Raw genomic sequence first — 15,403 nt, 5'->3', positions numbered from 1 at the left:
TGCGTGATTATAAGTTTGAAGCTTGAAATAATCTCCACCGCATTGATTGCAGATGTTTTTTTTCTTATTTATTTATTTTTTATTGTGTCTGGTGCAGCAGGGAGATATTCTCCATATTCAAGCCGCATTGAACGTTTATGTGCTGTTCCTTCTTCTTTCAGGCGTGTGCAAGATTGTAAACAGCACTTGCCCTCGCTTCTCCACACTCCTCCTCCTCACAACAAGCATACAGATTAGTAAAAAGTAGAAAGAAACACGGCGCTCTGAGGATTTCCACTGTACTTTCAGGGCGCGCAGAAAGTAGGCTTTGATTTGCCGTGAACAATGGAAGAATATTTTTGTAAAAGCACAACAAAAATATGCAGCTGAAGTGTTGGTGGGGGGGGGGGGATTTAAATTCAAACTTATTTGAAGACTTTTAAAAAGCAGAAATGTGCTAAAACACAACAAAATTGCACTGAAAACAGTTTTGTGGCATCTAAACGGCCCCAGAAAGCCTAGCAGTTGTCTGTAGCTATTCTGTAATGAGTAATTCAAGTTTTTTTTAGACAGAGCAGTTATTTTCCCGTAAAACAATGTAATTAGAGATGAGGCATGCCTCTTTGTAGCGGTTTTAATTGGCTGTGTCAATGAATTATGCAAGCTGCATACGCCTATTCATCAGGATTTGAGATGCAACTTTCTTAGCTGTACTTTTAGGTTGCATGGGGACAGATATTTGCCCGTCACCTCAACCACTGGTGCCGCCACTCGCTCAGATGTCGAGACAGTAAAATGTCTGCTTCCAAGGCCACATCAAAGGAGCAAACTGAGTCTGTAAAAGTTTGAGTCAAGTATTAAAATCTTTTTTTTTTCTTCCTCTTTTTGGATATTTTGTGCCTGCGGTCTGATGTCTTTGTAGTCGTTCCTGCTCAGGCTTTAGCAGCTTGGTGATGTCTTCTCCGCCCTGTACATCTAAATTCAGTCATCTGTCAGAAGAAACTGCAGCTTTAACAGACAAACCAAAAAAACAAAATCGCTTTAACGAGGTTGTTCACTTTCATAGTAATTTACTTAGTGTAACATTTACTGCATGACCCCTTTAAGCTTAAATATCACAATGGATCTGCCACTGATGATGTCTCTGTCAGGACAACCTCACTTTACACGGCTGACAGCATCCCTTGTCATTCAAGAACCTCCCCCTCTGTGGCTTTGCTAAACTCCACATTGACGTGGTTCACAGCTGAGTAACAGTTGTGACATTTTCCATGGGAGCAACCCCCCCATTTTTAGATTTGTTGCTCATCTGAATCCATGCTCCTTGCAAACGTGGCTCCACTTAAAAGGCCCGTCAACTGGGGCTTTCCAGTCCAGCTTTTTTTCTGCAAAGAAGCCACATTATAACAGAAATAATCTACCAAACAGTTGTTTTTACTTGTCAGGGTTATTTTTATGCTTGTTTTTGTGTTTATTGGAGTTAGTCTCTCAGGTTATGAAGTCTCAAATATCCTCATGGCATACAATCACGCAAATCTCATAAATAATAGAATTACACCAATACTCTGTTATAAAAGAGATTGTTGAGACTCCAGGAGGGAGACAAACAAATACCAACAGTGCTGGTTTAGTTTTGACAACAGTAATCTCCACAAACAAGTGGGGCACAAACACAATCAGAAAATGTTTTTTCTTTTACCACATAGAAAGAATTTTGATGTGGTTAAAATTCATTTTTATTTATTTATCTCATTTTCCAATCTGTTTCTAAACTGATGTGTTTTTTTCCTTTTTCTTTAAATCAAATTTCATTACTTTTTTTTATTATTTATGCTGGTTGGTGATAGCAAACCTTTGAGAACCTGAGTTCAACATCAAGGCTGTGAAACCATAATAAAATTATATTGATGCCTTAGAGAGCAAGGCCAAGTGGGCCCCATATGGTTTAAAAGTGGGCAGAAAATGTGGACCTCAAATAGGTTTGTCCGCACTTTTCATGGTGGCTCTACCTGTGTTTGCCCACATTGGCTGAAGTGAGGACTCAGTGCTGTCCACCGGGCTGCTGGCTAGCCATTTTCTACCCACTTTTAAACCATATTTTTTTTAGCAGAAACTTGCACAAAACTGCTTCTAAACCACATTAAAAATATTTTAACCTTTTTATTGAATTAGATTTACTATTCCATATAAAAAGGTCCAGTGCTTAGTATGTATGTTCATCTCAGCATCCCCCCACACTATTTTCTGAGGATTCTAGGGTGCTTTCACATTCTCCAGTCTTTTAACTATTTTGGTTTGGTATTTGTCTTGCATCGAAAACCAAGTGGACATGAATTGCTGGCTTATTTATTTACAACTTGAGAAGGAAAAATACAGAGTATTCTGTTCACACCAAACACAATTTGTGCGGCAGTTTCAATATTAAATCAATGTACAACACAATCAGAGGTCCTGCAGTGCAATTTGAACATTAGGTGCGGCACAGCAGTCTGCCGGCAGAGCGCCAATTATTTGTAACATGGCCTCAAATGTCTGAACTTTGCTAAAGGATTCACATTAGGTCAACTAATCAGCAACTCAGCATTTTCGATTTTATCAGCAAGTGGAATCCAAAACCAGCAAGGAGGAGAATCTGATCGTTCTCTTGAACTTAATGATACATATTTCTTTATTTGTATTGTAACAACAAAAAGGTCCACAATTTTTTCCCCTCCTCAGACTAATGCAGGACAGCAAGTCATCAAACTGGTTTGATGTAGTATCGCTAAAAGTGGCCGTCATTGAGACGCAGCTCACCGTACTGGGAGAATCTGTGAATGATCTCCTGAACCCAGACATGGAGAAGTGATTACTGAATCTTTTGTAGAGCTCTTCAAAATAAATTAACCTGATCTCTCTCTCCACATCATCCATGTCTTCCATTGTATGTGAGATCTACAGATATACAGGCAATGCTCCCATGTTGCAGTGAGGCTAAAAAACTTTAACAGTAACTCCTCCCACACACGGCAGTAGTGTCAGACTTATGAACACAATTTTGGTCAAACATCCAGCAGCAAAGTAGCCGTGTGTTTAAAGATAGGTGGCGGATGCAAATATGCCATGCGGATCACATGCGGTGTGACTACAGCATAAGAATGCTTTTGAGGAGATGGATTCTTTCCAGAGTTTACATTGGTTTCTATGAAGAAGACTTAAAGGTGGAGGTGAAGGTGAGGAATCATGGATCACTTCACATATCTAATGTAGTAGGACAAGGAAGAGAACATTTAAACTTGATGGTCAAGAGTGATTGTAAGGGGGGAAATGTGTGTTTAGCCATAATGGGACAATGGCTATTTAGAATTCAAGACTCAAACATGAACTCTTCAAAGACTTTTCCCTTTTGGTTTACCTTTAGACACATTTTCAGTTTTCTATTTAGCCAGTCTCTGAGTCACTGTGCCTGCTGAAATCAAGTCCCATACTCACTCTGTGGGCATTTTCCCCTTCTCCACACAGGTACTGTAACGAACACCTGCCCTGCCCACCGCACGTTTACTGGTCAGCCTGGTCGGCGTGGGATCGCTGCAATGTTCCTTGTGGGGGAGGCATCCAGTCACGACGCAGAACCTGTGAGAATGGCAACGACTGCCCAGGCTGTGGTCAGGTATGTCACGCATGAAGCTGCCTCATCCATCATCCGTCGTACTTTCTGGCTATTCAATACTGAGGAACTCCTCTGAAACCACCTGGTGTGATGATCACTCACTGGTGATGAAATTGGAACATCTAACATGACCAAATCCCCTGGCTATATTTATGCACGAGCTTTAGAGTTATTACCAAGACCTATTTAATGCCCCACACACACTTACGGGCACGTGGTGAAGTCATCAGTCTGCGTTGAATAGCCTTATTTTATGCAATAAAGCACAGCTGATGCAAGCGAGTGTTGGAATACAAGGCTTGATGATAGAGCGCTGTGACACTTGTGTGTTATTTCTGCTGCTATTTTCATACACACATTCGCTCCCTCGTCCACAGTCCGGGTAAGACTGAGAGAGAATGATTAGGATAGCTTCTCACGTCCCGCTTGGAATTGGATTAAAGAATATGGGTCAGGGCCTTCTGGATGTATGGGATCCTTGAAGTGTATTTTTGTCTTTTTGTGGATCTTCTTCCGAGTTCTGAGTGGAGATTTTTCTTTGTTTTTATAAGGGATTAGGCTGAAATCTAACCACTTTGGTGTAAAAATATTTCTTTTAAAAGCAAAATATGATTTTGTCATGGTTTTTTCAAAGAGGTGTTGCTGAATGATATATAAATATTTAGTTAATGCATTTATCTGAACTAAAAGTGGACGTATAAGTAAATTTAGGATTCATTCCATAAATTTGTACATCAAATAATTTTATTTTCCCTGCAGAACCCACAGGTGAGCAGACAGGCCGTTGATAATGGAGCCCGTCACTATCAAATCCAAACTAAATCCTCACTAAACAGGGCTGGTCATGTGCTGCATTTATCAGAAATCTTCATCTTACACAGTTGAAGCATCAGCAGCTTCTTTGCTGCATCACTCTGGCATCTTGCCGTGTTCTTTTTTAGCAACTTTGTTAAAAAAAAGGATATGAGCGCCGGGAAAAAAAGAGGGAATCCCGTCGTCTTTTCTCTGCCGCTCCCAAAAAGGAAATCCCCTCTCGGACTGTTGACACGTTTGATGTATCTTCAGCGTGAAGAGGCGCCCGTGTCCTGTTAGCTGGAGCCATTAAAGCTGGTTTTTATTAGTGGCAGAGAAGGTCATATGGCACATTCTGGAGCCAGGTCATCAGGAAAGGCCAGTTAAAAGGGTCTCAAGTTAACTCAACACTCCTGCTGTCCACTTCATCAAAAGGTTCTGTATGTTTTTTTTGGTACCGAACTTTCACTTATCTTTTTTTTCTCTGTTTTGTTTTCTCATGAACTCCTTCTCTAGGAACATTGTGATATGCACTTAATTGGGTCTGTCTGAGCCAGCAGAGCTGTAATTGCGCGCAGACTTCACAAGTACCTCTTTGCCAGAGAGGACTTTTATTTGGACAGCTTGGTTAACTCGCTTCATAGCTGCACATTTGCGCTGATCAGTGAGACATTTGCTAGCTTTCATGTAAGAGTCTGATGAGGTGCTAAATGGAGCAGCTGCTGATGTACTGTAATCACTTTAAAGCACTTAAACAGGTAAAGAATTAAGGCCAGTGAGTCCAAATAAAACAAACATTATATTTATAGTTTGGAAAAATCATTAATACTGAAAAATATTATAAACAAAAAATGTAATTTAATAATTTAAGCCACCCAAAAAGAGAATAAAGTTAACGTCTGCTTGCCATTTGTCTTATTTTCTTGTACCTGACGTGTGCATGTTTCACACACACACAGAATGCAACTCATCATCACAGCTAATTTTTTTCGACAAGATATCCTACTGAGATCTGAAAACAGAAAGACAGTGAACGTCTCAGACAACAATGTGATTGGTTCATTTGTGCATCCTTGTTTACCTTCATAGATTGATACCATCTCAGCCACCTGTGGTCAACTCCAAGCACTAATGAACAGAAATGAGCTGGCATCTGCTCTGTGTTTTTAAGGAGAAAAAAAGATGTCAAGTGGAGAACTGTACAAACTAACTTTTCTTAACTTTTTTTTTAAGCTTTTCTGAAAAGTTGGCAGAAGAGAAACTCCTCTGTAACACGGCGGATGCGCTCTCAGCGTGCTGTAAATCAGCTGCTTATACATCCTCCACAGGAGCTCACATCACAGCCATCTATGGTGCAGCCTAAGACAAGTCTGCAGGGATTTCAGTCTTTCAAAACAAAGGTGACACCCCTCGATATGCAGCCAGGCCTCCATGAAAACAAAATGCTGCTACACGCCTAATTAGAAAGGAGGAAAATCTCTTAACAGATTCATTTGCATGAAACGGCCTCAAAGGAGAAGTATAATCCTTTCATTTTCCAAGGTGATGCAATTTTCCTAAATCTCAATGAAATGCCTGCCATACACTTTGGTCAAAATACCAAAGGATTACAGTAGCATGGCTTTCTGCTAAAGCTTGCCTTCACAGCTCTGTTCAGAGCCACAGGAGGTAGAGTGGGCTAAAGCCTCACCTCTAAAATACTTGTGTGTAAAATACTAAGCGGCCTATTTGATGCTCTTAAATTTCCTTCTTCTGCAGCTTGACTTCTGACCCATTCCCCTTTTTTTGGCTAAATCTTTCAGGGAGGATATTTTTGAAAAAAGTTCAAGTGGAGACTTTTCTCTTGTTCTTTGATCATGCTATTAATGTACGACGGAGTTTTAGAGCCAGTTTTAAAAAAAAAATTTTTTTTTTAAATGAGGCTTTTAAGTCCTAAATTTACGAGAAAGAAAGTCATAGATTAACGGGGAAAAAACACCAAAGTTTTCCGTTTATCTGAGCCTAACTTGATGATGAAATATGTGGAGCCTTTTGTGAAGCTTTATTTCTGGATAGGTTGAAAAAACAAACAGATTCGGAACCTCTTGGCGACTCAAAATCAGATTATTTTCAGTGGAGCCGGCTTTCCGCGGTCCGGTGTCAGTAACGTTTGGGTGTAGAGGACCGCTGCAGCCTTTTTTTTTCCTTTTCATTCAAACACCCTGAAGTTCATTTGTCACCCTGCGTCATGAACCTGTCATCCGAACACCAATGCACAAGTAAACAGTGTTACATACGCCACCTCCTCCAGATGAAACGTCCCGTTTCAACATAAAACATTAAGCTCAAAAAACTGAACCTCCTCAGACAGAAGCATTGGGGTGGCCGTGGTGCAGCGGTAGGGCGGTGATCGTAAGATTTCAGGTTCGATTCTCGCCTTGCACGCCTATGAGTCGAAGTCTTGGGCAAGACACTGAACCCCACCTTCCCTCTGGTGGTAGGCGGGCGCCTGTGTTTGGCAGCGGAGGCGCCACCAGTGTATGAATGTGTGTGTGACTGGGTGAATGGGTCTGTGACTGTAAAGCACTTTGTCCTTGTAGGAAGAAAGGCGCTATATAAGTATACGCTATTTACCATTACACAGACATGGAGATCTTGTCTTTGGTGGAGAAAGAAAGGATTCAAGTGGACACCTGCAGGGATGCCGATTTCTTCATCAAAGGGCTGCAGAGATCCAAACATCAATAAATAAAACATTAATAAATCATAAATCATACAAATGAACTACCAAAAATTTGGAACATTATCAATAAACATTCAGCTTACCTGTTCAACTAAGTTTAGTGGGTCTGCTCTGCTCTGCTCTGCTGCGTGCTGCGCGGCGTTCACCTGCTGCTCTGTATGCTCACTTCCACTCTAATCTCGTAAATTTACGAGTTTTTTCTCTTAAATTTACGACTTAAAATTTCGTAATTTTACTTTTTATTATATTTATTTATTTATTTTTGGTGGCCCCTAAAACTCCGTCGTAATTATAAAAATAAAATAAAAAACAAGAAAAAACAACTCTGCTTACATTCTTAAGAAAAACACACATGTTTCACTTTCTTGGCTGCAAAATAAAAAAACAACAGTAGAACCCACCCAATAAAATAAAGTTTGAAGTGGAATACAGAAAAAGACATATTAAACAAACGCATAAAAAATAATTTTCTAAACCATTTTAACTACTTTATTAAAAAAATCTTAGTATAGAAATCGTCCCACCTCCGAAAATTGTATAAACTCTTACAAAAGGATAACAAAAGGCTTCGGATGGTTGCACTACTGATGCTGAGCTCAACATTTTCCTTCTTTTCTTGTAATTATTATTATTTTTTTTTATGTGATCATATTTACAAAAAAAAATGCAAAATAAAAAGTAAAAAGGGCCATAATGGACTAATTGGACTGGATCTGTGGAGATCAGGGGTGAAGAAACTCTGTAGTCTTTTTGTTTACCCTAAAGATTGCACGTCCTTACTATTACTATTCTGGTGTCTACAAAGTTCTACGTTTCTTCCTTTTGCATCTTCTCTTCCTTTTTTGAGGTACTTCCTATAAAGTGGTATCTGATCAAACAAATAAAACTGTATGTCTAAGCAGTTCAACCTTGTAGTTCACATTGGGAACTTGACCCTGTCTTTTCTAGTCTGATGACTGAGACGCTTTGGCATTTGAAGATTGTGATTTGTTGGACTACCTTAAATGATTAGATGCATTCAGGTTATCTCAAGGTTGCCTCAACTATTTCCTTTTTCTAACTCAGAAGCAGTGGGTTCTTACTTATTTCTTTGTATTCTGGACTGAAGATTATTATTAAAAAGTGGAAAGGAAAAGAGTTGACTTAGATTACTGACCCTGAAAACTTTTCATCAAAAATGACTTTAAGTCGAAAAAATAAGAAAGAAATCTTAAACGCAAATAAGTGCATGGGAGAGAAATAAACGGGAACATTTGAACTGAACATCTTAATCCAAGGTATGGTCCTTTCCAATGAAAGAATTAAATTGCTTAAACCAAAATACACAAGTGGTAGCTTTTTAGCATTCCCATAAAGATGTAGTATGACTCATATTTTTTTGTGATTTTATAACCTCCCATTTCTTAGTTTTACTTAAAAAAAAAAACTTAAGCTTACAGGTTTTTGTTCGATTCTCTTTCGAAAGTTTGACTTTAATATTGCATTGATGTGCCAGTCAAAACCAATTCTCAGCTCCAACCTTCCACACTTTTAAAGGTGCATTGAGTCTAATGTGTTTCATGAGAAATCTGTGTTTCTACATTGCCGCAGTTTTATCAAAATTTCATGTAAACTATGTGTTAGAGAGCTGTTTTTCTGCATTTCCATGGTAAAACTTGTTGGGTGTGTGTGTTAAACAGTTGAATTTCTATGCTGCCTTTCTCAGAAGCACTTAATTTTTAAAGAGGGAAGGGATTTAGCATCCCATACCATGCCTAGGCGACCAGTGTAAGGGATACAATTTGTGGACCTGAAGGATTTCTGGTTGGTGGAAGTGAAGGGATAAAAAAATAAGGAACTAGGTGTGTAAAATTCTAACAAAATGGGCTGATTCTAAACCAAAATCAATCAGACTACTTTATTAAACTGGATCACTATTAATAAAACACAGATTTGTCACATAACTTGTTGTTTTGTATATGACTTTAAGATTTATGTATAACTTTTAAAGAGGAAAGACTTCAACCAGAAGTGCAGCTTCCTCTTCTATTGAAAAAAAGCTCCTATTTTCTTGTATCTAGGTGAAATTACACCTTTATTTGGTTGATAAATTCTGAATCTTTCAGAACATGGGAAAGACTGACTCATTTTGTTTCTGGAAAGATTCAGTGGGTCCAACCAGATATTGAAATTTGTGGTTGCATCCTAAAAGACCTACTCCAGTCATCTTGTGATTGATTTTCTAAGCTTTTCCAGTGGTCTTTCAATGATGGTTATGTCCTTTTTAGCCAAAGAAAAATTTTTTTAAGAGTCATTTTCTAGGACATAGTTTCTACAGAGTGGCAGTAGTTCATTAGAAATTCCCCTGAGTTGTGGCTGGAGCAACCCCACCTCCCCTTCCCCTCAAAGTTGCTGAGAGCTCTTTGTTTACATGCACTCTCACTGGCTTACAGCCCATCACACTACAACCTAACATTACTAATGTATCAAAAATGGCAGGGAATGTCTGACCTAACCAGGCAGTTTTAGCCAGATGCCAGCTCAGACGAGGAAAACTAAGACTTATATGTATCCAGTCTTCTACAAGTGTATGCATCAGATTAAAGCGGAGCAGGCAGCTTGTGACCTGCCCAGTGTATTTTCTACAGAACACAGCATTGTTTCACTTGTACCTAGTTCTCAACAGTTTAAACAAAGAAATACTCAGAAAAGCCATTTTAAGCTTAGTTTTCTTCATAAAGGTCCTCCATCATCAGAAAAATGCAGCTAGAATATGTTAAAAACACCAAAAACGTGATTTTTATAAAAGTGGGCCTTTAAATTTCTCAAAGGTTTCGAATGTGAGATTTTATCTCTTAGAAAATAATAGATTAAGTCAAATATTATGTAAGTTTAAAAGTGTTTTTTAAACCATCACTCCGAGTCATAGCTGTCCATGTGTGTTAGCTGAACGTTTTAGCTATATCTTCAAAATATCACTGCAAATGACATATCAGGATCCTCTTTAATTTTTAGTTCTATTAGATGAAAGAACTCTGCTACTGGGTTTAAATGTAAAATCTCCCTTTGGTGCTACTGTGTACAGTAAAGTACATCAAATATCTCCAGTATCCAAGGATCAAAAGAAACTATTCTGCTCAGCTGAACCTTCATCTCTGAGCTGAAAAGTCAGATTTAGGCCACGCGGAGCTGGCGATCCATGAGCAGCTTAATGAAACTGAGCGCTCTTCTTTTTACCTGTGAGGAGTTCAGTGGTGCCGCTAGGACGTGAAAAGAAAGTAGAAGACTTGATATTTGTGCTGGCAGTCTGATGTGCGGAAGCCACTTGTGTTTTTTTGTATTGTTCAGCATTAGTCACTGCGTGTGCACCGGTGTGAAACCTGCTCTTGGCCAGCAACAGGCTTCATTAGGAAGTGGGACCGATGCAGAGGCGCAAGGAGATGGAAGAACCGGCGTTTGACAAAGCGTGTTTGGTCAGCGCCAATAATTGAACTGATGTGTCACTGAGACAAGAAGAACCCCGGCCTCCATTTGTGGGTTTGACCATCATAGATAATGGGGGTGTAACAATTCATTTGAACAACAATTCGATTTATATCGTAATCTTTGGTTGAAGATACAATTCATAATCGATATTGGTTCATTTTGAACAATCTGATTCACAGATCTAAAAGCAATCCAGGACATTTTAGCCAAAAAATCAACCAGTGTGACTAAATACCTGAGTTCTGAATAGTGCAGGTGAAGTTTTCCAGATTCCATGTATTTCTTACAAAATAATCAGGTGATAATTAAATGTATGAAGAAACAAGTAAACAAGATTTTGATTCTTTTTAGGATTTAGTAAAATAAACCTCCTGTGCCCCAATTCAAATGGCATAGTCGATTTATTTCATTTTGATATTTTTTATTGGTATAGGTTGATTTGATTTGATTTGATTGATAACTTACTGACTCAGACAGATCGATCTGGTTGAAATGTAGGAATAGAAATCGATGAACCGTTACACCCCCTAACAGATAAAGGAGGAGGTTGCTGGATCTCACACATCTTGACCAGCGAATTTCAGACTGCTGGAGTATAAATAACGTTTTTCCTTTCTTGCATGTTCTCACCCCTTCCAGTATAATAAGAGGTATAATAGGTGTAACGATGGTTGGGGGCTCAGGAGCTGCAGCTTCTTATTATTCACCTCTCTTAGCTGGTCAGCCACCACAGAGGCCATTTTTGTCCAAACACTCATACATATAGAGGTAAATACATTTGATTTATTTCCTTTTCTACTCCCCATTCATACATTATTCCTTGTAAAAATGGAGATAGCCTGAGGGAACAGACTTTTTTTGTGCTTGTTGTTCCTACTTTTTTTTTATCCTAACTTGTATTTTCCACAGTTTATGACACCCAAACAAATAAGTAGAAAGTTTTGTGGATTGAAGACAGAATGAGACCAGTGCTGCCTGAATCCATAATTCAGCCATGCGTGAATATATTATAATTATATTATCATGCACACAGAGGAGCAGGTGGCAGCCTAAAGTCCAACATTTTCACTTATACTGAAGTTTGTATTCGTACATACAAACAGAATGCGCAGCCACCACTCGTATTTTGGTCGTCCAAGCTGCTTGTTGTTTTGTGAGGCGGCAAAGATGATATCAAGCGTTCTCGAAGCTTTCCAGAGCTTCAGCCAAAAATCCATTACAGAGCCGCCGGTGTCTGAGCAGCTGCCCGTTAAAGGTGCTTCACTGCGTCAAATGGCTGCTTTCCATTTTCCCGTAGCGCACAGCGGAGGGGTGCAAGTGCGAGTCAAAATCAGCTAACTAATTGAAGCCAGTTTTGTTTTCCACCTGTCACAGTCAACTGCTTTCCACAATGTTTTTGCTTTTGCCTAATTACTCTGAAATTCAGATGTGAACGAGGCGGAGTGGAATAAAACAAGAAGAGAGAAGAAAAAAAAGGAAGTATATTCTAGTTTTTGTCGGTGTTATATTTTCAATTTATCTGCTTGGCACTTTTAGACCACAGAGCATTCCTTCAAACATCAGTTTATTTACAAGCTACAAGGATTAGCATCAAATGAATGCTTGGTATGACCTGCTCACTGCACTGGTATATGAAGTTATTTATGTGTTTATGGGTTTTTCTGGTTTTATTTTTCCTCCTCCTCCTGCTGTATTTGAAGCACTGTTAGAAACACTAAAGCATTAGGATGATGCTCTTTATTGTCGAGCTAATATAATACTGACGGGTTTCACTGCAGTCTAAAACAATAAAGTTTCTGGCACCCTTTAACATTAGGATCTGAAATAATATTGACGCAGGAGTCCATAGCTTTTACTTTCTTATAGACGTAAAGGGGTACAGAAGGTAATGAAGGATAACACCAGCAGACCTACATCCTGGCATTATGAATGCTGCTTGATGCCAGGATTAATTTAAAATATGAATGTAAGAGAACATGTCCAGAGTCAAGGACTAACGTATACATGTTTGAAATAATGAATGGAAATGGTGTAAATATTTTTTTTTTAATCGGCCTTGCCAGGACATTAATAAACAATCTTAAATACATGCATTAATGTACCCTAAGTGGTGAGATAAAAGTACTACAGGGATACTTTTAGGACAAAAAAAGTAAAAAAAAAATAGAAGAGTCTGTCAGTCCACAGTTATTTCTGTTGTGGCTTTCTTTACATACTATGCCGTACGTAAGGGTTAATGGCCGACGAAGTATGCGTTATCACTTTTAACGCACGTCGTGGAAGCCTGAACGGAGGTTCAAGCGGAGGACGGTTGCTTTTGCGAAGTGCGTTAAGAAGTTATAATGCATACTTCGAAGGCCATTAACTCGCTTATACCATGGTCACTTACAAAAGAAATAAATAGTAACCAGTTTTTATTCCTTAATTCTTGTATTTTTTCCAATTTAGATCGCTTTTCTCACAAAAAGCGAACTATTTGTTACGTAACAAATAGTCCGCGTCGCGCCGCACCACCGCTGCAGTCAAGACTCGGCGATATGAAACCATATATATATATATATATATATATATATATATGCTGATCTTTCCGATGGGTTGAATAAAGCATCAGGTCAGAGAGGAAGTTCACCTCTTACCGCTTGTTTTTGTCTAAAGTACGGTAAATAAAATATTAAAGGAGAACATTTTTGTAAATGTTTTAATTCTGTATCAAAAGCTTTCTACAAATTCCTTGTTTTGTTCATTTTGCTTTATTTATTTATGAATGTATGGATGTACTTTTTTATTTATTTATTTGTGTGTCTTTTTTTCTTTTTTTGTGAGTCCTGTTTTAGGCCCAGCTTATGTTTGGTGGTGTGGTTCTTGTTCCTATGCCTCCTCCATTTTCACACCAGGTTTTAATTTTTAATCATCACAGCTGATGTCTGTTAGTTAATCGTCCCTCAGTCTTTTTAAGAGTTCAGGTTTTGGTATGTCTCATTTTGATCCTGTTGTCTTTGCTTCTGTCGTTTTTCAGGTTTATTTTTGTTTTGTTTTTTTCCTTTTTTTCCAGAGTACTCTTTTCTGGTTATATTTAGGTTCAAGTTTATTTTTCAGTTCTTTTATTGAATTAAATGTCTGCCAAACCCCCTAATGCCCAAGTTACTCCCAACACTTTTGTATTTTAGGTAGCTAACCCAAACCTTTAAATGTTTCATTTAAAAAGCTACATTTCTAAAAATCTCAATACATGTACAGCTAACCTTGGGAATTTCTTCTGAGAGGGAAGATTTTCAAACCTACAATGTCAAATATAAGCAGTTAATATGTGTATATTTTTATTTATTTATTTTGTTTGTATTTATTTATGTTCATATGTCACATAGACCTAAAGTTATCTGCACCTCAAGGTATACTTTATATAAATCACAGCAGATGGGGAAAAAAAAGACTTAAGATTAAAAATCGCAGAAGATTCCATAATTTTAACTAAGGTGGTCAAGCATTAGGAGACATAGTAAATAAGGCAAAAACACAGAAGGATATTTTTATTTTATTTTTTAACTATTTACAAATTGTATAAGATCTTTTGACTGAAGTGAAACTGTCAATGAAGTAAAACCATCTTTAATGGAAAGTAATGGACAGGATGCTGCAAGAAATTGACATTTGTCTGAGTGGAAGAAACTGGTGAATAAAAAAAATGAAAACATATCAAAAGCCCAGCAGAGCTTCAGCTAAATCCAAAGGTTTTGGGTTTTTTTTTAATAACTGCAGAGGCTTGAATTGAAATGACCTGTTTTATCTTCTTTAACTTTATTTCGCAGATGTGTGGAAACTTTCCCAAATAATTTATCCACAGATGTACTCTTTAACATGTGATGCTTTTATTATTCAAACTCTTAATCTTAAAGTACGATGTTGGACTGCTTGATTCCATAGGGTTTTTTTCATTTATTTTAAAGAACTGAAGAAACTTGACAAAAATAAGTAATCTCTTTAATCACCTCAAGATTGGTCTAATTTATCCTGGGAACTAATGCTGAGATTCAGCTCCTAAGTCAAGGATCTACAGCTTTGATTGGGCTTTTACACGAGGCCGTTCGTTTTAAGAGTTAAGGCCTCTAGTTAAGATAAAACCTGGACATGCAAATAAAGGCAGTATCGTAGTCGGTTTATGTCACAGGGATGTTTTTATTACAGAGCATCACACAGTAAATGCTTATCACCTTGTAAGCTGCGCATGCTTGAGCCATAGTTGATGTGAATTCCTTCAGAGACCATGAATGAGGTTTAGCTTTAAACCCAGTAATTATCTCCTCAGCCCTCTGCATCAATGCTAATCCTCAGAGAGTGGAGGGAGAAACGCTTACCAGACAAGCTTCATTAAATATTTACTGTATTTGGCCACCATCAACAACTCACACAACAAACACCCACAGATCATTTGCCCTTTTTTTTGCCTGGTTCCTGCCATGTGTTGCTTTTTGACACTTGGAGATAACAGGAAAACCTAAAAAGTTTTTTTTTTCTTTTTAGTATTGACTGATAATCATAGACTATGTGCTGGTCTGTGATGCCAGACAGTGTTAAATATTAATGATTTGGGATGATTACTGCTCTAGATGGAGGTAGAGTCAGGAAGCAGGAAGGAGGTGACACTCCCTCATTCATCAAGGGGGTCCTAACAGAATCTAAATCCTCTCCCCGTTTTTAACCTTGGTACCCCAGGTAGAAGAGGAGGAGACAGAAAGCAGACAGACAAAACTGTTACAGATAGTAAAAGCAGCCAAATGCGAGGCCAGCTATGGGGTGTT

General features: G+C 38.3%; 1 protein-coding gene across 5 annotated transcripts in view; it reads left to right on the top strand.

Annotated features, from left to right (window-relative positions):
* Positions 1-15,403, top strand: part of sema5a (semaphorin 5A) — a 142,135-nt gene that overhangs the window by 99,946 nt on the left and 26,786 nt on the right. For all 5 annotated transcript variants that reach the window (XR_002292683.1, XM_020712736.1, XM_011488866.2 and 2 more), the window contains exon 15: positions 3,481-3,628. Coding sequence is in view for 4 of the 5 variants with exons in the window: in XM_020712736.1 (XP_020568395.1) it covers positions 3,481-3,628 (148 nt within the window). In the remaining variant the exon portion in view is untranslated. The remainder of the gene's footprint in view (positions 1-3,480; positions 3,629-15,403) is intronic.

This window comes from Oryzias latipes, chromosome 20 (assembly GCF_002234675.1).
Source record: "Oryzias latipes chromosome 20, ASM223467v1".
Taxonomy (NCBI): domain Eukaryota; kingdom Metazoa; phylum Chordata; class Actinopteri; order Beloniformes; family Adrianichthyidae; genus Oryzias; species Oryzias latipes.
Note: the sequence above shows the minus strand (reverse complement) of the source record. Positions and strands in the feature narration are given on the sequence as shown.